This window comes from Fistularia commersonii, chromosome 11 (genome assembly GCF_037954325.1).
Source record: "Fistularia commersonii isolate RoL2024-O1a breed Wild chromosome 11, RoL_Fcom_v1.0, whole genome shotgun sequence".
NCBI lineage: Eukaryota > Metazoa > Chordata > Actinopteri > Syngnathiformes > Fistulariidae > Fistularia > Fistularia commersonii.
This window is the reverse complement of record NC_141294.1, coordinates 8,520,050-8,546,410: the sequence shown is the minus strand read 5'-3', so window position 1 is coordinate 8,546,410 and position 26,361 is coordinate 8,520,050. Positions and strand designations below refer to the sequence as shown.

Sequence of the window (26,361 nt, the reverse complement as noted above, 5' to 3'; positions counted from 1 at the left end):
TGGGTTGTTGATGGATGGAGTGAATGGGGATAACCATATTTGTCAGGCGAAGGATGGGAAAATAGAGAACTGGCTATTGATTCTGCTGAGAACACATCTGTGTCGCTCCATGAACAACACAAACACATGCACATGCAGGGTCAGACTGTGTGTGTATGCGTGCTACTACTACTCAGGGTAGGACACATGCACATCCACTTATTCATGCATAGTGTCGATGTTCACATTAGCGTTTTTTCCCCGATTTAACACATTGAATCCATATTTGAAATGGTCAGGTGAGGTCAGATTCTGGTCCTCGGGAGGGTATGCAGTCTGTCTGTTGTGAAGGTGTAATGTAATGATCCTCAGTCGATCTAAAAAGGCATGAATTGAATATTTGCATTTGCAATTACTGTTCAGTTACCTTTGTATTAATGAACAATCAACATTGATGCAGCAAAAATGCATTGTTGATTCTTGAAAATCACCCTTGCTATTGATAAGTGAGGCAAGAGAAAGTTTGGGAATAGATGAATAACAAATACCTCACGATACCACGAGAGAAGAATTTTACCTGGGCGGTGACAGACCCTCTTATCTCTCATAACTTCCCCACTCTGCATCAAAATATCTAAATAGTACAGCCTGTCTCTGGTGTTTCTCTGGTTTTGGGCATATCCTGTTCCCCGCCTCCAAATATGCGGTATCTCATTCCTCTTTTTTATTTCTCTTTTACAATTGTATGATATTCTGTCGCACTGCTCATAATATGCACCAACTCCAATGATGCTTTCCTTGTTTACACCGAAACAAGCAAAGCCGGTATAATCCAATTAACATGTTATCGCATTATGATTTTCACTGACTTATATGATTGATCCGTCTATGGTTCCAGCTCTGGCTTTTAGCTTGATTTCAGTTCATCTAGCTCTATATCAGACAGAAAATAACGAATTCATCAAATTTCGAAGGAGCCGATGGCAAAAGCATAAGTTCTCACCATGCTGGCCCGATGCAGTTTGTATGATGAGATGAGGAACGTGACTGTTTCTTGTCATACTGAAGCTATAGAAAGTGCTTGACACGGACTAGGAGGTGGATAGATAGAAGGATAGAATGAATTACTGCTAGTCATCAATGGGTAAATTGCTCAAGTCTCCTGCAAAGAAAACCCAACATGCATTTTTTTTTGTGGAAGTGACCTTCCCCCCTTTCCTTCCGGCAGGTGGTGCTCCCCACTTTCATCCTGGAGAAGCGCTCTCTACTTGAGATGTATGCCAACTTCATGGCGCACCCTGACATGTTCCTTTCCATCACCTCCGGTTGCACACCAGAGGAGCGCATCGTGCGCTTTGTCGAATACTACCTGACTGCCTTTCACGAGGGTCGAAAAGGGGCCGTGGCCAAAAAACCCTACAACCCCATCCTGGGCGAGACCTTCCATTGTTCTTGGCATGTGCCTCGGGACCGGGTTCGATCTCTCAGGACTACCGGATGCTCCGGCCCCAACCTGGTGCCGGCAGCCACGTCTGCGGATTCCAGCTCATCGCAGAAGGGACCGGACAGCTGCGACGGTGGAATCTCGGACTCTTATCAGGTTCGGTTTGTGGCAGAGCAGGTATCCCACCACCCGCCCGTGTCTGGGTTCTATTGCGAGTGCAAGGAGAAGAAGATGTGCGTGAACGCTCATGTCTGGACCAAAAGCAAGTTTATGGGCATGTCTGTTGGAGTCTCCATGGTTGGAGAAGGTAAGAAAACATGTGTTCTGTGTGGTAGTAAGGATAAGACCTTTCTACTTGAGAAGCTTCTGTTTATGCTTATTCCTGATATACGAGAAGTTACAGATCATATATAAATCTATGAATTCCCAGTTGCAACCCCATCAGTCTTCCTGCAGCCCAAATGTCTATTAGAGTAGCAAAGCTGAGTCAGCAATCTAAGCAAGGTCGTACGCAGTCACCTTGCAGCTGAGCATCCGCAATGTAAACTTGTCCTTTCACCGGGTTTATTTTTTAAAATTTGCTTCCCTGAAGTGTATTTGTTGATCAAGCTGAGTCTCCCATCTATCAACTCAAGCTGTCGCCTTATTGCATGATCATGTGACCTGGAAAAAATCGACTCAATACTATTTTCCTAAAAGATTAAAGTTTGAAATAACACGAGCAGATCATTTATAAACTATACAACAGTCTTATATATAAATTAGTTATATCAATTGATGGGCTCAAGGATTGATTAGGAGCTCAGACAGAACATTGGCAGAATGGAAACATATCTCATGAGTTTTTTTCCTTAAGACATACAAAGAGGTATATAAAAAGCATAATAAGTTATGATTATTTTTATTACATTTGCTTTATGCATTAATGATATAAGTTGTGCGTTTCAGGGGGGTTTAATTTGGAAAATTAACATTACATCATCCAGATATTGTCTGAAGTACAGTCCAGCTGATCTAGTGCTTTTCCTCCTGCAGGAAAAAGGAAGTTGATCACAGACTGTAATAATGGTAACTGAAAGAAAGTGTGGCTATCTAGAAATATATTCTGAAGTTAAAGCAAATTAACTGAAATTAAGTTCATCAGAGATCTTATCAAAATGCCAGAATAACCGAGTTCCACAAAACCACAAGGTGTGTGTTGACCCTGTTTTCAAAGAAGATGCTGACTTGTTTGTGTTTCCTCCCGTGGCTCATTCCTCTCACGGTTCGGAAGAACCCTCGCAAACCTCACAATCTGTCTCTCCCTGTCGTTTTAAATGATGATTTAAATGCTATCTACATTCAGCACCTACAGAAACGTCTCAGAAAATTTGAATATTGTGATAAAGTTCGTTAGCTTCTGTAATGCAATTACAAATACAAAAATGTCATTCATTCTGGATTCATTATAAATCAACTGAAATAGTGCAAGCATTTTATTGTTTTAATATTGCTGATTATGGCTTACATCATAAGAAAACTCAAAAATCCTATCTCAAAATATTAGACTATCATGAAAAAGTAATTTCTGTTTTTTTAATTGCATTACAGAAGAACTTTATCACAATATTCAAATTTTCTGAGATAGTCCTGTATTTGAAATGTCTCATATCCCTGGCAGATGCTCCGATTCCAGTCATCAGCGACAAAATACATGAGCAAGGCTTCAGGAGGTCTGCTTGCTTTTATTAGTCCAATTAATAGCATTTATTAATAACTGAATGACAAACATATATATATACACACATATATATGTACATATGTATACATATACATGTGTATGTGAATAATCATGCATTGTGCTGCATGCAGAAGTGTTGGAAAAATAGAATTAAATCATATATAATATAAAATGGTACAAACAATGATAGATTATGAATCGCAAGATAACAGTCAGAACAAAACTAAAAGTGAAAACTAGATTGAATTTATCATTGTAACCCCTGAAACAATAGTGGCTAAAAGCTACCTCCACTCCAGCTGTGTGTTCCCCACCTCCAAGTTATCGTCTGTGCTGCCTGATCTTCCGGTGCGTCCAGTCACCATTGTTGGTTGTTTTTAGAATAACGGTTATTCATCTGCATAAAAATAACCGGGTTCTAATTGAGGTAATGAGAGGTGTCTGGAATAACACAATCAGATTATAACTGATCCATACATTGATGAAACCCATTCATTGTGTAACTGTAAGGCTTGCTGCAGACGTTTGTGAAAATATTTTCAGATATGCATATTTTTGGGTATGTATTGGTATATTTTTGCAAAAGGTTTTGAGAAACACCACAGTGGACGTGTGATTTTATGATACAGTCTTCCAAACTGCTGCATGACAAAGTTCAGATCGCTGTATAGACTCACAGGAATTCGGGCTGTGCTTGGAGTTCACGTTGTTGGTGCCGATTTGGCAGCTTGTTCCTAAAAATTCTGTATAAAGTTAAAGTTTAAGGGTCGGAGTGACAGAATATGGTCTAATGTTCAAGCAACAGTGCTTTGTGTGGTAGTTTGTTTAGATTATCGCTGACCATCTGCCTATAAAGTTGCAAAAAAAATTCAGGTTCACCCTAACAGTCAAACTATCATGCCACATAGCTGCTCATCACAGAAAAAAAAATTGATTTCACATCTTCCCTGAATGACTGGATTTAGTGTACCATCACAGTTGGACTCTATGTGGGGAAAACTACGAGTGTGAATGTAGTTTGGAACAAGCAAAATTTTAAATGACATTTAATAACAGTAAACTAAACTAACAGGAAGCCAAAGCGTCAATCTAAACATCAGGGTGATCAACCATCTTCCTCTAGTCCCGGCTGCATATATATATCAGATGTGTGATAATTATGAATTTAACACGTGTTCTCGTGTAATTTGTTTGTGGACACATTTTAACTGGTAGAGTTCAGTGTGATGTTTCTCTGCTGCAGGGACACACTGCCAACTGGTGCAGACATCATTGTTCTGCAGCTGTTCACCATCAAAACTATGTATGTATGTCTGTGTGTGTGTGTTTGTGTGTGTGTGTGTGTGTGTGTGTGTTCAGAAGTTACGATGTAGAGCATTGCTTTTATTGTCCATGAACATATGGATGTACAGTATTTATAGTCATACTCATACTCATATAGTCAACTCATTTGCCTGACCCACTGGGATCATATATTTAAGATTATACATTTTTTAGTTAGAAATTGAGAAAAGAAAATTAATGAATTTACAGAAAATAAGATGCTGTTTACAAATAAAAATTAACCTTGAAACAAGTAGTTGTCCCACGGAATTATTTAAATAGGTGACACATCAGTCTACTCATTAACTTACAGGAATTGACATTGAAACAGGTTAGTGAAAATTTACAGCAAAGATGAAACAGGTTACTGAGTATCCTAAGATAGTTTTAAATAGAGTAAATCCCCCCCCAAAAAACGTCTTACTTCATCCATGCACGCATAACAGAATACAAGTTAACACTGCCAGATGTACGCTGTATTTTGTGTGTGTGTGTGTGTGTGTGTGAGTTTGTGTGTGTGCATACAGTACATGTTGTGTGTTTAGATGAGGGCTATAACACTGGGACAAAGACTGGCAAGTCTATTTATCATACAATCTGACTGGACAGATGGTTTTTTTTTGGAATTAATGGACACATTAAGCAGACATCAGTCAGTGAGTTAACACACTCCTCACCACAACTTCTGTGGGTGACCGTCTGCTCCTGGCTCAGGACTGAAAGTCGAGATAAGACTCCAGGCGGTGAGTGTTAAATTGCTATAAAAAAGTACAATGCTTCAACAATAACCTATGGACACTATCCTGTGTATATAAAGCTTCTTTCGATAACATAGAAATGAATTCAATGCTTCATTATTTAAATGGTACTATATTATAAGTTGAATATGCAGGGGCATTGAGGGTTATTGATTTAAATCATAGAATTTATACAAAACAAACAAGGATCCTGTATGAAGACACTGAGACAAATCAATGTAGGGAGGCATAGTTGTATCAAAAGTAATATCGCAGAAAGAGCATAATAGGCAGAGAAATAGATTTTTTTGCTGAAGAGTTCAGCAGGAGTGAATATAAACTCGCTCTCAAATGTACACGGAGGATGATTGGTGTTGTTTCCACCACCACGGTACAAGGAAAAAGAAGAGGAGTCAAGCTACCGACGTTAGTTTCAATTGCAGAAACAGCAGATGCTGAGAGAGCACCATTATTGGGAGAGAGTTTTAACCTTAAGCATCCATAAAGAGCGTCAGTTAAATGCCGGCAGCAACACAGAGCCCGTCGGAGGGTTATGAGCAGAGGGGTTAAAAGTGCAATTTTGGACAAGTTGAGCACCAGATGTGCCTCCTCTTCTGCACCTGCCCAGCTGATTCATCATTTTACAACTAGACTCAGTGCACCCTGAACGACATTTATGCCATTCACCTAATACCACGCGGTAGATCACTTTAATAGAACCTATAAGACTGTCCACAGACTGATTTACTTTTTAAAGAATCCGCTGCAAGTATCAGGCATCTTTAAATGGACTTAAAATGCCTCTATTTGAATTGTTGTAGAATTCATACACACCCATCAGGTAAAAAGCGAATGTGCGAAAAACAGCAACTGTTTTGATTCCAGGTGTCAGTTCACGCAGTAATGCACGGCCTGGTCACACAAAACCGAAAATGATTCTTTCAACCAAATCTCCGTGTAGGTTGGGGCGCTAATCCCTTAATCGTGTTCCACAGTTGCACAGCTGTTTGCGTGGCTAAACACCCTAAAAAAAAAAAAAAAGAACAATCTGGCACTATTGTATCTGATGTGTGGTTTTCCAGTAAGAGATGGCAGCGGATACTCCTGCCTCTCCGAAGAAGTGACAGTTCAGTCATGGAGAAAGAAACTCTCGGTTTGAAGTCGCAGTGGGAAAATCTTTGATCGATGTACCCTACAGAGGAGTGAGGTGCGGCATCGGGAGGTAACCTGGCAACCAGACGAATCGGATGCAATCAGATTTCCTTCTCTCTCTCTGCGGGTTCTGTCTGACCCCCTTCCCGTTCACTCCGATTTTAGTGGCTTTGCAATTACCGGGTCGATCAAAACTCGGAGTTTTCGCTTCAAAGACCGTCCAGTTGCGACAGAGAAGACTGTTTTTTTTTTGTTTTTTTAACAGGAGGGTGACTACTGCCACTGCAGTGAACGTCCTGTATTGTGAATCTATTTGGATTGATTTCCGAGAAAAAAAAAAAAAACACTCAGTTTTACAGCTGAAAACAAATATGTGTTTGTGTGGTCCTTTGGTTGGCAGCCTGTTTGCAGTTTACGTTTTATTTTTTTCCACATTTCAGAGATTACATTGAAATGTTCCCATTGTGGGAGGATTGACGGCTCTAGTCTATAAATGACAATAAAAATCAAGCATCAAATGTGTTAATTGGGTTTTAAAGACTACATCCTCTCAGGTTGTAGAACTCTACTTATACCATTATGATACTGAGACAAGAACTTAAGGCCACAGCATAATTCACACATCTTAAACAGTAGAGGTGCGTTGTGAGGTGTGTGTATGTGATTGCAAGAGCGAGATGGCACTTGTGTGTGTGTGTGCTGTGTGTGTTTTACGTGTATCTGGGGGAAACAGATGTGAATGGTGAATTAGATCGGGGCCTGTTACAGCAGACTGGGCTAAAGGCAGCTGTCGGTTACATAAGCAGGAGGGAGGAAGGAGGCAGCGGGGCTGAACCGGAGCCAGACACACTCATCTCTGGAAGTAGGAATTCAGATAGCGATGAGACGTGCGTTCCTACACTTGATGCCACATTAGCCAATTTGGTTCATGGTGGGTTTATTTGTGTTGTTTTTTTTTTTTTTTTGTGGGGGGGTTGCCTGAAATATATCCCATTTCATAATTCACATATTTCCCGTGAATGTCAAATAGGACTGGGTCTAACTGCTTGTTGAGATAGCCAAGTCTCCGGGGGGAAGTTGCCATTCTGCCGGTGACGTTTCTCTGCTGTCGCAATTTCGGCACAGAAAAGGAACCCAACAAAACATCTAAGGATTTCTGCAGCTGCATCCCGTAATGCACATTGTATACACATTTTCCTTCAAAGCACATTGTCAGTTTTGGTGATGTAGCATTAGAGCAGGCCCAACTAACCATATGTATAGGTACAGTATACGCATATTTATGATCCATTGCCAACTCTCCTCCTCCTCCTCCTCCCTCTCTTCTCTCCTTCTGACTTCTCCTCAAGTTCTACTCATTTATCTCCCCTATTTTGGTATGATCTATCCTATCCTGGGTTTCCTTTTGAACAGGCTGCCAAGCCCACACACAATTGTGTGTCTGGGCTATAAAAATAAAACTGACTTAATTGGCTTTGCTTGATATCCTCTATGCTTTTTTTTACAGTGAATGTTTTTTTTTTTTATGTCTTTTGCCCGCAGGCGTGTTGTACTTGTCCGAGCATGACGAGGAGTACGTTTTCACGCTTCCCTGTGCCTACGCTCGCTCCATCCTCACAGTGCCCTGGGTGGAGCTCGGGGGAAAGGTCACAATCAGCTGTGCCAAAAGTGGCTACTCAGCCACAGTCACCTTTCACACCAAACCCTTCTATGGAGGAAAAGTACACAGGTAAGCGGTGCCCTGATGGAAAGTACACTAAAGATGGAAAAATATACATATATTTAGAAGCTCAAGCAGTAATTGAGATCAGTGTCTTGGGTTATTATAAACCTCCCTTACTTTCGGCTGCTCCCTTCAGGGGTGACCAGAGCGAATCAACCTCCTCCGTGTAACCCTATTCTCTATTTCCTCCTCTCTCACACCAACTAATTTAATGGCCTCCATAAATCCTCTTGTTGGTCTTCCTCTAGACTTCCTGCCTTGCAGTTCCAACCTTAGCGTCCATCTACCATAATATTCACTATCCCTCCTTTATAGACCGAACATCTCAGTCTGGCTTCTCCGACTTTACCTCCGAAACATCCAACAAGTGCTGTCGTGTTGATGGATTAGTTCCTGATCCAGTCCATCCTCGTCACTCCCAAAGCGAACCTCAACATTTCGTCTCTGCTCCCCCCAGCTCTGCTTCCTGTCATTTCCTCAATGCCACTGTCTCTAAACCACACCACAGTGTTGGTCTCACTACTGTCTTGTACACCATTCCTTTCATTTTGGCTTATACTCTTGTATCACATATTATTCCTGACACTTTTCCATCCATTCCTGCTTGAACCCATTCTTCATCTTTTTTCCACAGTCTCAATTACTCAAGACTGTTGACCCTAAGGACTAAACATCCTCCACCTACTTTATCTCACTCCCTGTAGCCTCACCGTTCCACTCGAGTCCCTTTCCTTCACACACATATATTCTTTCTCGCTGTGCCGAACCTTCATTCCTCTCCTTTCCAGCGCATACCTTCACTTCTCTAAATTTCCCTCACCTGTTCTTTGCTCTTACTAGAGATCACAGTGTCATCTGCAAACATCATGTTCCATAGAGATTCCTGTCTTATCTCATCAGTCGGTCTGTCCACCACCACTGCAAACAAAAAGGGGCTCAGAACTGATCCCTGATGGAGTCCCACCTTCCACCTTCATAAATTGTGATCAATAGATATATGCTGGACTGTCTCAGAAAATTAGTATATGGTGATAAAGTTCTTTATCTTCTGTAATGCAATCACAAAAACAAAAATGTCATACATTCTGGATTCATGACAAATCAACTGAAATATTGCAAACCTTTTATTATTTTAATATTGCTGATTATGGCTTACATCTTAAGAAAACTCAAAAATCCTATCTCAAAATATTAAAATATCATGTTAAAGTAATTTTTGTTTATTTAATTGAATTACAGAAGATGAAGAACTTTATCACAATATTCTAATTTTCTGAGACAGTCCTGTATAACGGCTAAATGTATGGACCATATAGAAGTGGTATACGGGAAGTCTGCATATTGGTGTATTTGGAACTATAAAAGAAGAATGGATCTGTCAATACTCCTCACTTTTTGACATGTACTCTGGAGCGAGCCGTCCTTGAACCTATGGCCATTTTTCCCCACCCCAATACTATACACTTCATGTCTAATGGGCCACATTACATCCGGCGCCAGGCAAGGTATAATTACCACTCTGGCTCGACTAGGATACAGACACCACATAAAATGGTAATTGGTTTCTAAGAAACAAGAGGGGAATGAATCGGCAATTATATTATATCGTATAATTTGTCAGACACTTAAAGGCGACTTAAAATGAACTATATTTATCACCTAATATGTGGAAATTGAAGAAGTGGTACTTGAAAATAAAAGCAGTCCACATAATACCTTGCCCCTGACAGAATGACATTGCTTGATGAGTAGTTCCTGAAAAATCAGTTTCTTTCCTTACTGTAAGCTGTGACCTTTTTTTTTTCCTCAGCCTTACTAGTTTAGTTCCAAGTTCATAATTATCTATTTCAAAGGAAATATCCCAGATGTAAACCACTATTTATAGATGTGCCCTTTCCTCACAGAGTAACAGCGGAGGTAAAGCACAACCACACGGGGAACATTGTGTGTAAAGCCCAGGGCGAGTGGAACGGCACGTTGGAGTTCACCTACAGCAACGGAGAAAACAAGACGATCGATACCTCTAAGCTGCCGGTCATCAAGAAGAAAATCCAGCCTTTGGATAAGCAGGGTCCGTATGAGTCCAGGTGAGCGTGACACCTGTGAATGTTCTTATGACACAAGTAGGCACGTGTAGAGGATGCTCTCGGTCTGCGGTAAGATTCCACTTTGACTGACAGTTTCCTGTTATTAACTGACATGTCAGCTCATTTACTACTTCCACCGTCTATTCACAAAGCCACTCACTTAAGCCTCTTATCTTCAGCTCATTTTCAGGGTCCTCACAGCAGCATGTGTTACCATCGCCTTGGTAACCTTATAGACGTATATCCTCTCCATTAGATAAAACTCTCATCCGCTGAAGTGTCTGTCATTAAACCGTTGACATTTAGCTGCAAGGTTGTAATTAAAAACACGTCACCCTGCTGCTCATTTTCTGATAATCAGGATAAGATGTCATTTCTGAAAATATCATTGACGTGTAGCCCTACTTGTTGACAACAAAATGTGGGAAGTCAGCACCGGAAACATTTTATTCAGAATTAGAATCAAATAGGGCTGCTCGCCAGTTTATTGAAGAGACAAACAACTGTTCATCTCTCAAGGCAATTTTGGGCCTCCAATGAAACCGGAAAACCCGGAGGAAACCGACGCAGACACGGGTAGAACATGTGAACTCCACGCACAGAGGCCTCCTGTCAGGATTGAACCAAGGACCTTCTAAACATGAACCACTGAGCCACCATGCTACAATATATATTATATACACTGCTCAAAAAAATAAAGGGAACACTTAAAAAACACATCCTAGATCTAAATGAATGAAATATTCTTATGAAATACTTTGCTCTTTACACAGTTGAATGTGCTGACAACAAAATCACACAAAAATGATCTATGGAAATCAATTGTATCAACCCATGGAGGTCTGGATTAGGAATCACACTCAAAATTAAAGTGTAAAAACAAACTCCAGGCTGATCCAACTTTGATGTAATGTCCTTAAAACAAGTCAAAATGAATCTGTGTTCCTTCCTGAGTGGACACTATGATTTCACAGAAGTGTGATTGACTTGGAGTTACATTGTGTTGTTCAAGTGTTCCCTTTATTTTTTTGAGCAGTATATTATTTACCCCGGGTTCATCTTGGAATTTCCTAATGTTGCCCAGAATCCATCTTACATTACACACAGAGAGCTTTACAGTGTTTCCTAACAGAATCAGACACACTTGTAAATAAAGCTTACTAACATGAATTAAACTATATTTTTAAAAATACAGCAGCGAGAAGGCTTTAGGTTTCACTGCCGCTGTCCACCGCTGTGGAGCTTTATTTCCCTTCCAAGCTTGTGTGTGTTCTATCCTACAACAGTCAGTCAATGCAGGATTTTTCTGGCCTGAAGGAAATTAATTTCCTTCTGTTTAAACAGATCTTAGAATATCATCTGTCATAGCTCTTCTGACACCGTGTCCCCGGCATAGTGATGGCGATCGCAATTCTCCACTTTTTGTGTGCCCAGGCGTCTTTGGCAGTACGTGACAGCCTCTCTGAAGGAAGGGAATATGGACGCCGCCACAGAACACAAACACCGTCTTGAGGAGAGGCAGCGCATCGAAGGCAAACAGAGAGCTGCCACCAAAACACCCTGGAAGCCTAAATATTTCATTAAAGAGGTAAAAAAAGTCATAAACACCAGTGTTCTCCAGGTCACTGCTTAACACAACGGATCAGGAATCGGGGATAATGTTATATCAGTTTTTTGGCAGTTGATACCTCCTTTTACCTGCATAATAAACCCGGGTGACATTTAATTTTGTTGGGTTTGAAATGAAACCATCTCAAAACCAAATTAGGTTTCTTGAAATCTGTTTTTTACAGTTGATTCTTATAGTGGACAGTCATGAACAGCTTCATTGGCAATTCTTTTCTCATGATCACCCTGCTCCCCCTAAACATCCACATCATTCAAGTGCGTCTCAAAGTTCCAGCACAGCTATCGGCTGCTCGGCTTGCACAGATGCAACATGAATGTCGAGGAGTCGAACGCTTTTTACCGAGGTGGAGGTCACACCGCTGTTTGTCTCTTTAGGGCGACGGCTGGGTGTATTGCAACCCTCTGTGGAAAGTCCACTGATCGCTGCTTGGAAGCAGTTGTCCTTCCCAAGAGATAAGTGTCGGGATCAGGGTTGGCCAACGACGACTGATGAAGAAAAACGCCTCGAACGAAAGTTGCAGAATTTCCGAAAATGTAGAACGAACTTATAACCTGCTCAGCAACTGGTTTGACTAGACTGATCTTACTCAGCCAGGTAGAATGATGGAATGTTACTTTTTTTTCAAACAAAGATTTGCAAAAAAAAACAAACAATCAAAAAAAAAAAAAAAAAAAAAATTGAATAGCTACTGCCCAGACACTTTGTTGTTGTTTGCACAATGTTCTGAAATACAGTGTTGGTTTGGCACAATTCACTGTACACTATGGTATTGTACAGCACTGTGTATGTCAGCAATGTGTGTGTTTTTAAGTGACTGTGTGAATGGAGACACAGAAAAATAACCCTGTACGCACATTTGAGAGAATCCACAGTGTAGAATGTAGAGTGGTTTCCTTTACGGGTGAAGCTGCTGATTTTCTCTGTATTAGAGCTCATTAAAATGTTGCGTTTCTTCACTAGGACAGAGTGGCTTTTGGGTCTGTTTGTACTGTGAAGCACTCGCGGTGTAAGGAGATGCTTTTTGGAACGAGATAAAGTTTAGTTTTAGTGTCGATGGAGGCTGATCGGAACACAACGTTATAAGTATAACTTATAATAACTGACATTTGGAGGAATGGGACGTCTTTATACAACGAGAATATCGGTAACTCTTAAATATTACATGGCAACATACCTCTTAAATAGAACCAGACTGATAGGATATGAACGATATCCACTTTCGTCAGATCCAACAGTATCACCATATATTACTACAGATTAATATGCTAAATTAATAATTTTACACGTGAAACAGGATCAGAAAGATACATAATCATGCAAAATGAGGTCGGACTCTTCAATATTCATATTCCTCATATGGCAGTTTGATTTTGTATGGACATTAATATATTCCTGGGGTTGTGCGCCCCGATCTCCACTGCAACATCCACAGCTACTCTTTTTTATCAGCTACTGTTCTTTATCTGAGGCGCAGAGCTGCAGCTCATGTGAGGAATTGAGTCAACAACTTTGTCACCAACTTTAGCTTTTCCCTTTTCCTTCCAAAGAACCAGCATGCTTAAACCCCCACTTTCACTTGAGCCCCTGTATGGTCCTATTTGAGCCGTTCACGGGGACTCAGGATGTTCATGTTCTGTGGGTGACCCTTCCAGTAACAGATGTCACCTACGGCACAATTCCAATGATGACAATAACACACCAGCTTTTCCAAAATGTAAAAGCGACAGTTCAGGAAGAATGTATCTAAAGTCCTTTTTTGATGGCTATGTCTAATAGCTGGATATAACAACTGCTGTTGTTCTCTATATGATCCCAGTTCTTTAATTGGATGCATGGCAGACACCCACACCCAACAGCACCACCCATTGCAGTAAAACATGTGAGTTTAACACGAGAAAGCTGTTATTCAAAGTCATTCACGACAGGGCAAATTTTCTTTGAGCCTAGTGAAAATATGATTCCCAGAAGGCAGGTCAGGGACAACAAGAAGGATTAGTGACTTACCCTATCTGAGTGAAATATTCGCCAGAGAAAAGTTATATCGCTGTTTTAAATTAGATCAACTCAAGATATGTATTTAGATGAAAAATAAAGGCATATTAGTCCTGTATATAAAACCATCTCAGATGTAAGATTACGTGAGTGTGAAAAGAAAAATGCACAAGGGAAAATCTTTGACTGATGAAAGCATCCATGCAGTTCCATTGAAAAATATATGGGTTTATTATTAATGACACACAAGCAAAGCCAGTTGATACAGAGACACAGATGCCAGTGGAACTGTATATTTACTGCCATCTGGTGGGAACAGCACTGGCCACGTTTTCATCGATGGGACTCGGCTTAAGTGGATCTAATTCCTCGGATTTTCTCAGAATGATGGAGACTTTTTAATTATCAACATGATAAAGTGATTCACACGGCAAATATAAGGTGGAAATACACATTCAAGCCTGAATAATTTAGTACAATACAAATGTTCCTGAAAGGTGTATCAAATGAAAACCCGTGATTTATGATGAAGTATGAACAAATCAAGCATATGTCTAACTTGCTGTCAAAAATGATTACAGCTAAGTTTGAGTTATAATAATTTAACAATGAGCGACCTCCTTGCATAGAAACAGCGCTGATCAATGGCATCTGTGTTTGGCACCCCTCGCTGTGTCTCTAAACGTTAAAAAAAGGTCAAAATAAATAAACAGCTTATCGTTGGAGAGATTCAGAGCTGCATCTAAACTCAAGGGATACTCTGTTGCTAAAATGTTGGAGGAATTTGACTTAATATCTTATATAACCTGTTGGGTAAGCCATTGTGGAAGCAGAACTTCCTGCCCTTATATTTCGATTCATCTATGTCCTTATTGCACTAAAAATCAGTAACTCTCTTCTCTATGACACCAGATGACATCACTCATTTTCTCATATTCTGCTATGACCTCATTGTAACCTCAGATTTAAGATAGATACAAATTTCAAGGCATCTGGTTATATTATTGAGTATCAAAATAGTGTTATAATCATTCACACAATCCCTCCTATGTCAGATACTCTCCTCTTGATCTATGGCTATTATTCAACTTATGTGGCTTTTTCTCTGCCTTCTGTATGCTGCTCAATTTTGGGGCGGTAAAAATGTTCAGGGCCTGATTATTTCAGCATTATACTTTTGTTATTATGACCAATTTTTCAACTCTATTTGGATGCTATATGAATTTATACGTGTATTACAAATCGTACGCGTGAGGCGCAGTGCTGTTGGCTCGACACATGGTAAACGTGGCATTGTGACAGTGAATAGAGCTCAGCAGCAGTGTGTGGGGATTAGCATGAGAATGGTGTGTGAGTGCTGGAAGGTCTTTCTGTCCCACCACAGCTGATGCTGTAACACCTGAACCCCCCTGCTCCACTGAACACACAGCCCGGCTCTCTTCACGGTCATCTGTGCCCCAATTGAATAATCGTCATTTTTCTCGCCGCAATCTTTACACATCTTCCGGTAATACTGGACACGCTATGGAGAATCGCCACACCTTCTTGTATTTTGCATATGGCAGCAACCTGCTGAAGGAACGTCTCCAGCTAAAGAACCCATCTGCCACAGTGCACTGCGTGGCCAAGCTAAAGGTACGTTCAGACGGAATTGGACAACTTACCTCACATGAGCCGCACACTCGTACAACTGCTTTTCTCGTCTCTCTTTCAGGATTATAAATTGGTATTTGGGAACTCTAGAGGTGTTGCCAGCGACCGTTGGCACGGAGGGGTGGCAACCATCGAGCACAGTCCTGGGGATGAGGTGTGGGGTGTGGTGTGGAGGATGAGCATGTCTGACATGGAATCTCTGGACAGGTGAATACGAATTTCTCCGGCTGCTTTTCCTTGGTGTCGTGTAGCACCCCAAAAAAACTGACAATATGTGTTTTATGTGTGTTCACATGTGCACACACACAGTCAAGAAAATGTGAGGTTAGGTGCATACAGTCCCGTGGAGCTATCAGTAAAGACAAAAGGCCAGGAGCTCAACTGTCGTACCTACATAATGAACAGCTGTGTGTACGCTCCTCCATCGCCTCAGTATCTGCAGGTAAGGCTGCTTTCACTGCAACTACAATTTAGGGCTTTTGAGTATGAAGCTCGAGTTAAGGTTTCCCGGCGCTCGCCGATGCCATAAAGGACTTCCTTTACTCTGTAAAAGTCTGTTTATCCCATCAAAATAAGTAATAAAAAAGACCAAAAGCAGTAACATACCAGTTCGCGTGCAAGCACACTGCCATTTTAAAGAAGCCTTAAAAATTTTGTCATGAGTTCTCCAACAGATCAAAATAATTTGATACATCGTGAGATTCTTACGGTAGTTTTACGCTTCATTGAGTCGGCCTTTTATCGACATTTTCAAGAAGGGAATATATTGCCGCTATTAAATCTTGCCACCTGTCAGGGCGGAGAGTGCGATGAATAGTGGAACGGATCTCCAGCGGTGGAGTCGAGACAGTGAAGTATCGACAACAGTGTAAAATTGGATGGCTGGGACAGCATTAACAGCTCATTCAAAAGACCCACCCTGTTGTGTTAACATGATGCGCCCGTGTTGCAGAATGCAGGAACACTGTACAAATTCACACATTGGGGTGGCATAGCACTTGCATTGTTTGGTTTTGTGTAAATAAACAAAGCATTGATAGTGGAGCTATTTGTTGCAGTGTGGCTGCAGAGTCATTCTGTAAACGGGGCTGCAGTTAGCTGTGTGTTAGCGAACTACTGATGTAACCCAAGGCCTTGTTGCAGCACGTATTGGATCTGACAACACTATCAGTATCATACACAAAATAACATTACTTTGACAAAAAGTAAAATTATATTTAATTAAATATATGAATATATATATAAAAATATTATTGAAGTATATTAATGCATATGTATTCATTTCAAACTGATATTTTTTTTGATTCAGCAGCAACAAAATGTTTGCTGCACAGATTGTTTCCCATGCGTATCACATGCGTCCTAACTATTATGCATGTTATCACCACTTTCTTTACTAAAAGTGTTCGTTACTTATATTCAGAGCTTCAGAAATTAGCTTTTTTCAAATCTGGGGGTAACACATCCCAAGACACAGCAACTTTCAAAGATTTCCATTTTTCTCAAGTGATAGATAGATAGATAGATAGATAGATAGATAGATAGATAGATAGATAGATAGATAGATAGATAGATAGATAGATAGATAGATAGATAGATAGATAGATAGATAGATAGATAGATAGATAGATAGATAGATAGATAGATAGATAGATAGATAGATAGATAGATAGATAGATAGTTTGCAAGTCTTAAAAAAGGCATGATCAGTGTGATAATCTGTTTAACTATGGGATTTTGTTTGTTTTGTTTTTTTTATTGTTCATAATCACATATTAACAAGACAGTGTTTAAGCAGTATTTGTAAGTACGTTGTTTGCTTTATTTCACAGTTATTAATTGTACATGTTAAGGAAATGAAGAAGTGGGAATAGGTAGTTTGCGATTTTTCTTTATCAATTAAATTAAATTTGTTTATTTCAAAAGGGGACAATTCAATTTCATAAAACAAATGGATAAAACATGAGTAAAAAAGCCAGAATTAGAGGCTATTTTTCATTTGTAGTCCCCCGGACTTTATGTTGTTTACTCTTTCACTCTTCAAAAAACAGAGTCATTCCATTGGTTCCTCCTGGTTAAATAGTGCTCCGTTGTGGCTGTGTCACTCGTGCAACTTCCAGGGAGCTTGTTTTATCCTTGCTTTGCCCAAAACATTCAAAAGACACGGCCATAAATGAATGAATGGACTTTGGCTGCCTCTATTGAACCACATATACAGCACAGATCTGATATAGTTTGATTTGAACACACCAGAAGGTGATATGGCTGTGGTTTCGTGTCATGAAAATCCTCAGAGAGTTGCTGTATTATTGTTGCAGGAATTGGGACAATGTTTGGGCCGAAGTGTGTTTATTGAATTCCAGTTTATCAGATTTGCATTCAGGATCCCTTCAGTGGCCCAAATCTGGACTGAATTGATCACATTAAATGTGGTTGGTGCTGTTCACGCTGTCGGAAAGAAACAGATTAAAGTTTCAGATGAGCATAAGTATCATATTGAGCTCCTTTTGCTTCTGATCTGGATGTATGGAGTGTGAAAATAGTGATTTGAATCAAAAAGACAACAAAAACACAAATCAAAAGGTTGTTGCTGTAATCAACCAGTCACTCCAGTTTTTGCTTTGTGTGAATCCTGTGAAAAAACAGTTTTGTCTGCAATCACTCCTTGTCACCCGATCGTGCTCCCCTAAAGAATCAGTGCACACACTTTCTCCGACTTGCTTCATTTCATAGAGCTGACAGCTTGTTAACTAAAATACCAGATTGTTCTTTTTGCACATGCTGGAGCTCCAAAAGAGCGGGCAACAGCACGGGGAGAGTCGTGATCACAGCTTTGTCTTCAGCTGTGGGAGAGTGTGTGTGCAAGGGCCCACGTCGCCGTTCCAACTCTTATAATGACTCTTGTCAGTGAGTGACCATTAGTGACAAAATCTTTAGGTCCTGAAGTTGCTGTTGTGGCTGTGCAGTAGAAAAATTTTGCTTGATGAATTTAAACTGAAGTACATTTACATGCAGCTGTAGCAAGATGTGTGCTCATGTTGGAGGTGTCAACCCCACATTAGTAAACAAGTTGTTTTCAATGAACTCATGTCACTGCTGAGTTGATATGCTTCTGCTAAACTGTCACAGATCATTACACTCCTTTCCAACTTTCTACTTTGCAGACAGTAACAATTGTAGTTTGTCATTGTTGTCCACTCACTGTTGTCCATTGAACAGCAACTCATTGGTAAAGGCTTCTTGATGTGCCGCTTTCATGTTCAATGTATTAAGTTGATCAATGTGTGCAGAGGTAAACTCGCTATAGGCAAAGAGGCGCGGGTGTTATCGAAGGACGGATGTCAATATTTCATGTTGACAAATGTCATTATTTGGACACACCCACACTGAAGTCTGTTTCATTTTCCCAAAGAGACTCCGAGCCTCCAGACTCCATTGTGTATTGCTTTGCCTTTATAATATCACAAACTTCATAATGGTTAAAGCACCCAAAAGTCAAAAAGCAAACAGCTTTTTTTGTAAATGTCAAAAATCACCAGCATTACTTTACTGTATATTCAAAGCTGCTTATTATAACAAATAATGGCTTTTCAAACTTTCTTTAAATTTTAATTTCTGTCCTTTTTTGGGAACCTATGGCCACAGACAAGAGCTAAAAGGTTATAAACCATTGAAAGAAGAACTGAAAAGAGGCTCTTGTCCTAATTGGTGGCTATATGAGTGTCAGTGGTTTGTTTTGAGTATTCAGATACAGATGTTTACTCCTTGCACGTTTCTTCAGTGCAGACATTTCCTCTTACCTCACTGTTCACGATAAACCAGTCTGGAAGCTGGAACTAAGCACTAAAAAAATCTGCAATTTTCTTCAGCTAATCTGAGAAATTGTGTTGTTCATTTGTACTTTAATATGAAGGCTAGTCAATAATGTAACATTTAATTTTATCACTAAAGGTGATTATGATGGGAGCAGAGCAGAACGGCTTGCCGGAGGACTATCAGGAGAAGCTGAAAGCAATCAAGACCAACATGTACAAAGGTCCTTTACCCATGATGGCCGATCTGGAGCGAGCCAGGAGGAGAGCCAAAGCCAAAGCTGACCATCATTCTGATGCCTGATAATCCAGCAGTCGTCACGCCGTGGAAAGGTTCACGAGGTTCTGTTTCTTGTCTGATAGGAAGAGAGAGCTTGTGATAACCAGTAACTTTTACTTATGGGTTTGAGTAGAGGATGGGTGTTGTATATGTTGTAGCTGATTTACAACAAAAAGAATAAAAAAAAATATACACATATATGTAGCCAAACACATATGTATGTATGTATGTGTATACAGGTATATGTATATACATATACCTAATATACAGCGTAAATTCAATACAAAACTACATTGATATATACAGTAGTGGTATAAGTAATAACAATTGTAACATAAGTAACATAAGTGTCAGAGTCAGTTATTAGTTTTCCGTTTAATAGGTATTTCTATTAAAAATGTCTTCAGTGACTTGCGTTATTTGTTTTTGTTGATTAGAATGTCACTTTTCCTCTTCCAGTCAGACTCGAGTTCCCAACCGAGCCTGAGGACTGCCGTCACGACAACATGGTCTCCTGTTCTTCAAATGATCTTTTTATTTATATTGGAATAAATCGTTCTACTAAATTCTGCTGGTGTTATCTAATTTAATGGCCATCAGGACAAACTACCAGGTACTTTTTTTTTTCTCGATTGCTCAAACATACGATGACTGTGTGGACATGCTGGACAGCAAGTGGGCCGTACCATCGGCCAAGCTCGACCTATCAGGCACAATGTGCATGTGAAAAGCTTGTAAAGCTGTGCCTCCACAGAGCCCAAGATGGCCTCTGGAGGGAGATGGAGCCACTGAGGTAGGTGGACCATCACCGGCTTCCTGGATGTTCTGGCTCCTTTGGTGAAATCATGTCTTGACCCTTACCCCGTTTCAATATCAATTTCAGTATCAACATCAATATCAATGTCTCTCTGTGGAAAGCATATACTGGACTTATAACTGCCCAAGGTACAAATGTTTACAAATGTTTTTGTCTTTATCGCCTATTTTTGTTCTACAGTTTTCTATGATTATAATTACTATTATTACTATTACTATTATTACAATGCCGTTAGATGGTTAGGCCCTCCGTGAGCTACCACGCTGGAGGCGTTTGTGTGTCTCAGTGATCCCGGGAGTTATGTTGTCGAGGGCTCTGTGCCCCTGGAAGGGTCACCCAAGGCAAACAAGTCCCAGGTGAGGGACCAGACAAAGTGTGGCTCAGAAGACCTCCTATGAAGAAGACAATCACTGGACCCAGTTGTCCCTTGACGCGGGTCACCGGGGCCCCCACCTGGAGCCAGGCCTGGGGACGGGGCTTGTTGGGGAGCACCTGGTGGCTGGGCCTTCACCCATGGGGCTCAGCCGGGCACAGCCCGAAGGAATAACATGGGTCCCTCTTCCCCTGGGAAGGGGAAGGAGCGGGAGCTGGTGCACGAGGCTGAGAGATTCCAACTAGATATAGTTGGACTCGCCTCGACGGACAGCGTGGGGTCTGGAACCAGGCCTCTTCAGAGAGGCTGAACTCTTTTTATTCTGGAGTTGCCCCTGGTGAGAGGTGCCAGGCAAGTGTGGGCATATTGATTTCCCCGTCTCGGCGCATGCACGTTGGGGTTCAGCCCGGTGGGCTAGAGGGTAGCCTCCCTCCGCCTTCAGATGGGAGGACGGGCTCTGACTGTTGTTTGTGAGTTTCAACTCCCACCACCGGCAGAACTACAACCACGTCCCGAGGGAGGCGGAGGACATTGAGTCCAAATGGGCCATGGGTCCATTGTCGAGGCAGCAGACTGTATGATCTGTGTTGGAGTTTGGTCCGCATTGCCGGTTGTAAGTCGGACCCATTTCCAGTGAGAGTTGGACTCTGCCAGGGCTGCCCCTTGTCACTATTTCTGTTCCTAACTTTTAATGATCTCTCGCTCTCACTGGAACGGTTCGCAGCCGAGTGTGAAGCGGCCAAGATGACGATCAGCACCTCCAAATCCGAGACCATGGTGCTCAACCGGAAACGGCTGGAATGCCCATTCCGGGTTGGGGAAGAGGTCCTGCCCCAAGTAGAGGAGTTCAAGTATCTTGGGGTCTTGTTCACAAGTGAGGGATGGATGGAACGGGAGATCAACAGGTGTATCGGTGCGGCTTCTGTACCGGTCCGTCATGGTGAAGTGAGAGCCGCGGCAAAAGGCGAAGCTCTCAATTTACCGGTTGATCTAAGTTCCCACCCTCACCCATGGTCACGAGCTGTGGGTAGTGACCGAAAGAATGAGATCACGGATACAAGCGTCCAAAATGAGTTTCCTCCGCAGGGTGGCCGGACTCTCCCTTAGAGATAGGGTGAGAAGTTCGGTCACCTGGGCGGAGCTCGGGGTTGGGCCGCTGCTCCTCTGCAAAGAGAGGAGCCGAATGAGGTGGCTCAGGCATCTGGTTAGGATGCCTCCTGGACGGCTCCCAGGGGAGGTTTTCCGGGCATGCCCATTTGGGAGGAGACCACGGGGAAAGACCCAGGACACGTTGGAGAGACTATGTCTTCAGGGTGGCCTGGGAACGCCTTTTTGGTGTCCCCCAGATGAGCTGGACCATGTGGCGGGGGAGTGGGAGGTCTGGGCCTCACTGCTCTGGCTCCACAACCTGACTCCAGATAAGCAGGGGAAGATGGATGGATGGATGGATGGATGGATGGATGGATGGATGGATGGATGGATGGATGATTAGGGCCATTGTGTCTAGATCCTGCATGTTCTCGCTGTGCCTCTCATGGTTCTCTCCGGGTACTGCAGCTTCCTCCCACATCCAAGGATATGCAGTCAGAGAATTTAGGACTCTGAACATGTTGGTAGGTGCGATTGAGAGAGTGAATGGTTGTCTGTCTATATGTGCCCCTGTTATTGGTTGAGGGTTTACCATGCCTCTTGGTCAATGGTATCCAGCATTGGCAGAATTAAGAAGGGATGGATAGGGTTGTATGTTACTTTTCAAGGAACCTAAATACACTTTTATTCACAATGGGGAATGTTAGTTTTCAAAGCTCTGATGAACTGGTGGGATATCAGATGGACATTTCAGAAGAGAGTGTATTCTACAGACTGGAGAATGGGGCGCCTGCAATAGAAATAAGATTTGAAAAAAGATTTGTATGATATTCAAATGGATGAATATTTGTAAGGGAGAGTTTTTATGATAGCATTATTGTAAAAACCAGTCATCATAGGCAGTGGAGCATTTGCTTTTTTGCTCAGATGAGTTTTATTGTTTGAAATGTGTGAGTGATCCCGATCACTGTAGTTTACCACTCCTGGATCCACCAGGTCCAAGTGCTTATGCAATAAATGTACATACTTAAGCTTCAATTTCATTACAGATTCGATCAGCAAGCACATAGTTTTTGCAGCTATTGTTTTTCATTGCACTTTTCAGTGTTCCAGCACATTCGTATGCATTGCTGGTTTAGATATCTATTCAGCTATTTGAATATATGGAAAATCTTGGAGATATAATAGCTGCCGGGTGGGCTCTACTTTTTAAATACAGCTATGATTTCATGTCTTTATTCACTGAAAAATGCCACAATACTGATGCTGAAGATGGTCATAAGCTGAGCATAGGAACATTTCTAAAGTTTAAACAACCAATTATTCAGTGCCATTCCCTCACATGTAGGTAGACTAACCAATCAAAACATTTCATGAACTTGTGAAACAAGTCATGCATTTGTCCAAGAAATTATAATAACAATTATTGAGGATCCTCTGTCCAATACTGCTGATGGAAAAGGCCAATGTTGTTCTGATAGTGATGCTTGATCGTTACTGTTTTCCCCATAGAAAATATTATGGTTTATATATGATTATGATGCGGCAATAACAGATGTGTGCTTTCCCAGACTGGCCATGAAAATCATTGAATTTGACAATGTAGATTTCAAACACTGCTGGATGGTTGAATGATCAAGATTTACGGGATGTTGATGTTTTTATCAATTATTGTTTATTTGTACAAGGCCATGGAATTAAATCAAGTGGAATTAGAGGTCTCTCGATGTGTATATCTGATCATGGCAGGTGCCACAGGATTCTAAGTGCCACAAAAATAGGGTAACAAAATGCAATGGAAACCATCTGCGGGATCAGCTGGGGGGAAGCTACTGTATTATAATTTGTTAAATGATGAATGATATAGGGGGTAAAATGATTATATACATCTAAAATGACTTTGAGGTATGTTGTATGTCACACCTCCTCAACACAGAGCATTAAATTAAACTACTAAAGGTTTTCTTTGCCCCATGAGTCCATGTCGCCAAGGTTGAAGTTATTAATGACATGTGGTCTTCCCCCCCTGTAAAGAATGACTTAGGAAAAATGTAGCATTAGACATTATAACAGGGCTCATATTTTACAGAAATGAATTGCTTGAAAGGCCAGAACATACTGACTCCCAAGAGCCCATTGGTTGCCCCAGTTACTGTGACAAATGGCAGACTTGGCATCTAGATGACCATGCATCATTAGAACTGATATACACCACTGCTGAATATAAATGAGGCAACGTATAGACAAAGGACTGCAGTATCTTGAATGATCTTGAACCGTTGGGATGCTCCTGTCCTTCCCGAGTCCTTGCTGAGAAGCTGTCCGTGATTGGTTTTCCTGTCTGTAAAGCTGTGTGAGTGTAAACATGCACTATTATAAATCCCCACAATTTTTTCCTTGAGAAAAAAAAATGTAATTAAAAGATGAAATAGCACACACTATGATGGTACTTTATTGGACATAATTTGATGCTGTTGTTTATCAAGCAATAAAATGAAATGTGAGGTGATTATGTCAGCGGAGCGGAGCTGTGTTCTTCTTCCCGCATATGCGGTTCTTTGTGCAACAGAAGTAGAGGAGTTTCCCAGAGGTTTTATCTCAGGCTATATCTTCCTGGCAAGCTGACAGAAACACTTTTGGCAAAAGCAGTGCTTGAATGGAATGCTGATCATTTAAATGACAGGATCATGGACGCAGTATTGAGATGATTGATCCATAAGAAAAAAAAAATGTTCCTGGCCTTCCTCTTATAGGGGGAAGTGTGTCACACATTTTTAAACCACCTGTGTTCATTTCTACACATCTTTTCTCCCATTCCCACAGACTGAATATTCGGCCCACGGTTGACAGTCATTCCAAGTCATATCCAAGTATGAACAGTGCTGTGCAGCTGGGATGTTTTCTGGGAGGTGATAGATATGGTCCCTACGGGTAACAGAGCAAGGACACTGAGTGACTTGCGTTGGGGATGTTCATTTGGGTTATCAAAGCTTCAGTAAAATACTTCCATGTAATGGCCTTGTTTCTGCAAGGCCAGTGAGACAGATGTATAAATGTGCACCACGCACCAGAAAATAAGCTATCTCTCGGCAGCGACCCCTTTGTATTTCCGGAAATGTCTGTCCAGGGTCTGATACAAAGACAGAAAGTTTATTTTTCAGTCTAGCAGTTTGGCATCAGTGTAGCAGTAGATCTATTTTCAACTGATGACGGTCGCCTAGCCAGACTGACTAAAGCAGCTGTCTTGGAATGGTCACCACTTATTTCTATCATTCTGAGTCTGTCTGAGACTGATCAGTAAAACATACTGAGGCTACATTTTTGGATAGCGGAGCCGGTTTGGGGACATAGGAGCGAGTCCTGAAGAGACTGAGCCGTGGGGGGGGGGGCTGCAAGCTTCTGAATGATGTGGGGGAAAAATGGTTTTGTGGTGTCATGTCCGTTGAGAGTGGCATTGTAAAATGTTAACAATGGAACTTTACAGAGAAATTAAATTTTGTTTATTTTAAATTTAAAGGAATGGATATGCATTGGTTTTGAATTGCAAAAAAAAAAAATTTTTTATTTTACTATCCCGAGAATGGGGAAAAGCAGTTTTGTGATAGTCTGACGTGAAGTTCTAAATATAGATAGCTCCTGGTCTCTTAACACAGAAACCGGTCCGTTTTTGGGAATGACATGTCAAGGTTTTTGAAAACAAGATCGCTTGCTCAAAAAAAAAAATTGTACACTGGTATAATGCCGCTGCCAAACTGGTATAAAATCATATAAAAACACTGACAACATAATTTGTGGAGGGAACAGCTGCGACCTTAACCCATAAATGTGAAACATGAGATCTGAAATCCAGCGCGTCCTGTATACAAGCTGCAAAGGAGGTAGCAGTCAGATACCCTGTGAACCAAGACTTATTATATGTAATTTTAATATTTAATCGCTGTATTTATATTCTAACATACAGGCAACCTTGTTTGACAAACTCTGTCCTAGTTGTTTTATAAAGTTGGAGTAAAACCTGTCAATGTCCCATTATGGAGAGATGAGTTTCCTGCTGTCACAAATAGGAAAATAGCTGGAGCAGCGTGGATCTTTTTTTTTTGGTCCTTTTGTCCAAGCCCCCCTGAATCCTGGACTCCAGCGCCTCCAGCCTGGCTTCAATGTTGGCCTCCTTCTGGGCCCACTCCTCCTCCTTTCTCTGGAGTGTTTCCTTAAGCCATGCGTTCTCTTTCTCTACCTTTTTTATGGCAGTCATGGCTCTCACGAAAGAGGCTTTTGTGTTTTGCATCTCTTCTCCCGGATATTGACCCTTCTCTTCACTCTGCGCTACATGTGCACAGAGCCTGGCCATGAGGGCTTCGGTTTCACTAAGAAGGAGAACCATGTTGTATTCAATGTTTTCAGCTTGGTCCTTCTGGTCTTGCTGGGTCTCGGTGTGCTGTTGCAGGTTTTTGGTGGCTTCAGAGAGTTTCATACTCAGGTTTGACATGATATTAGCAGCGAGAACCGAATGGTCTATATGCTTGTTTTGATTGTGAATCTTCTTCAGCTCA

At 41.2% G+C, this 26,361-nt stretch overlaps 2 protein-coding genes across 2 annotated transcripts in view; both read left to right on the top strand.

Annotated features, from left to right (window-relative positions):
* osbpl10b (oxysterol binding protein-like 10b) overlaps positions 1-12,757 on the top strand; it is a 55,963-nt gene extending 43,206 nt beyond the window's left edge. The window contains exons 9-13 of the mRNA XM_086154834.1: positions 1,208-1,730; positions 7,898-8,084; positions 9,983-10,165; positions 11,600-11,753; positions 12,170-12,757. Of these exons, the coding sequence (XP_086010960.1) occupies positions 1,208-1,730; positions 7,898-8,084; positions 9,983-10,165; positions 11,600-11,753; positions 12,170-12,214 (1,092 nt within the window). The 3' untranslated portion in view covers positions 12,215-12,757. The remainder of the gene's footprint in view (positions 1-1,207; positions 1,731-7,897; positions 8,085-9,982; positions 10,166-11,599; positions 11,754-12,169) is intronic.
* A 2,418-nt stretch (positions 12,758-15,175) lies between these two features.
* Positions 15,176-20,103, top strand: ggctb (gamma-glutamylcyclotransferase b). The gene is made up of 5 exons (XM_086155864.1): positions 15,176-15,422; positions 15,502-15,647; positions 15,750-15,882; positions 19,392-19,585; positions 19,992-20,103. The coding sequence occupies exons 1-4, from the start codon at positions 15,312-15,314 to the stop codon at positions 19,554-19,556; spliced, it is 555 nt and encodes a 184-aa protein (XP_086011990.1). The 5' UTR covers positions 15,176-15,311; the 3' UTR covers positions 19,557-19,585; positions 19,992-20,103.
* The last annotated feature ends 6,258 nt before the right edge of the window (positions 20,104-26,361 follow it).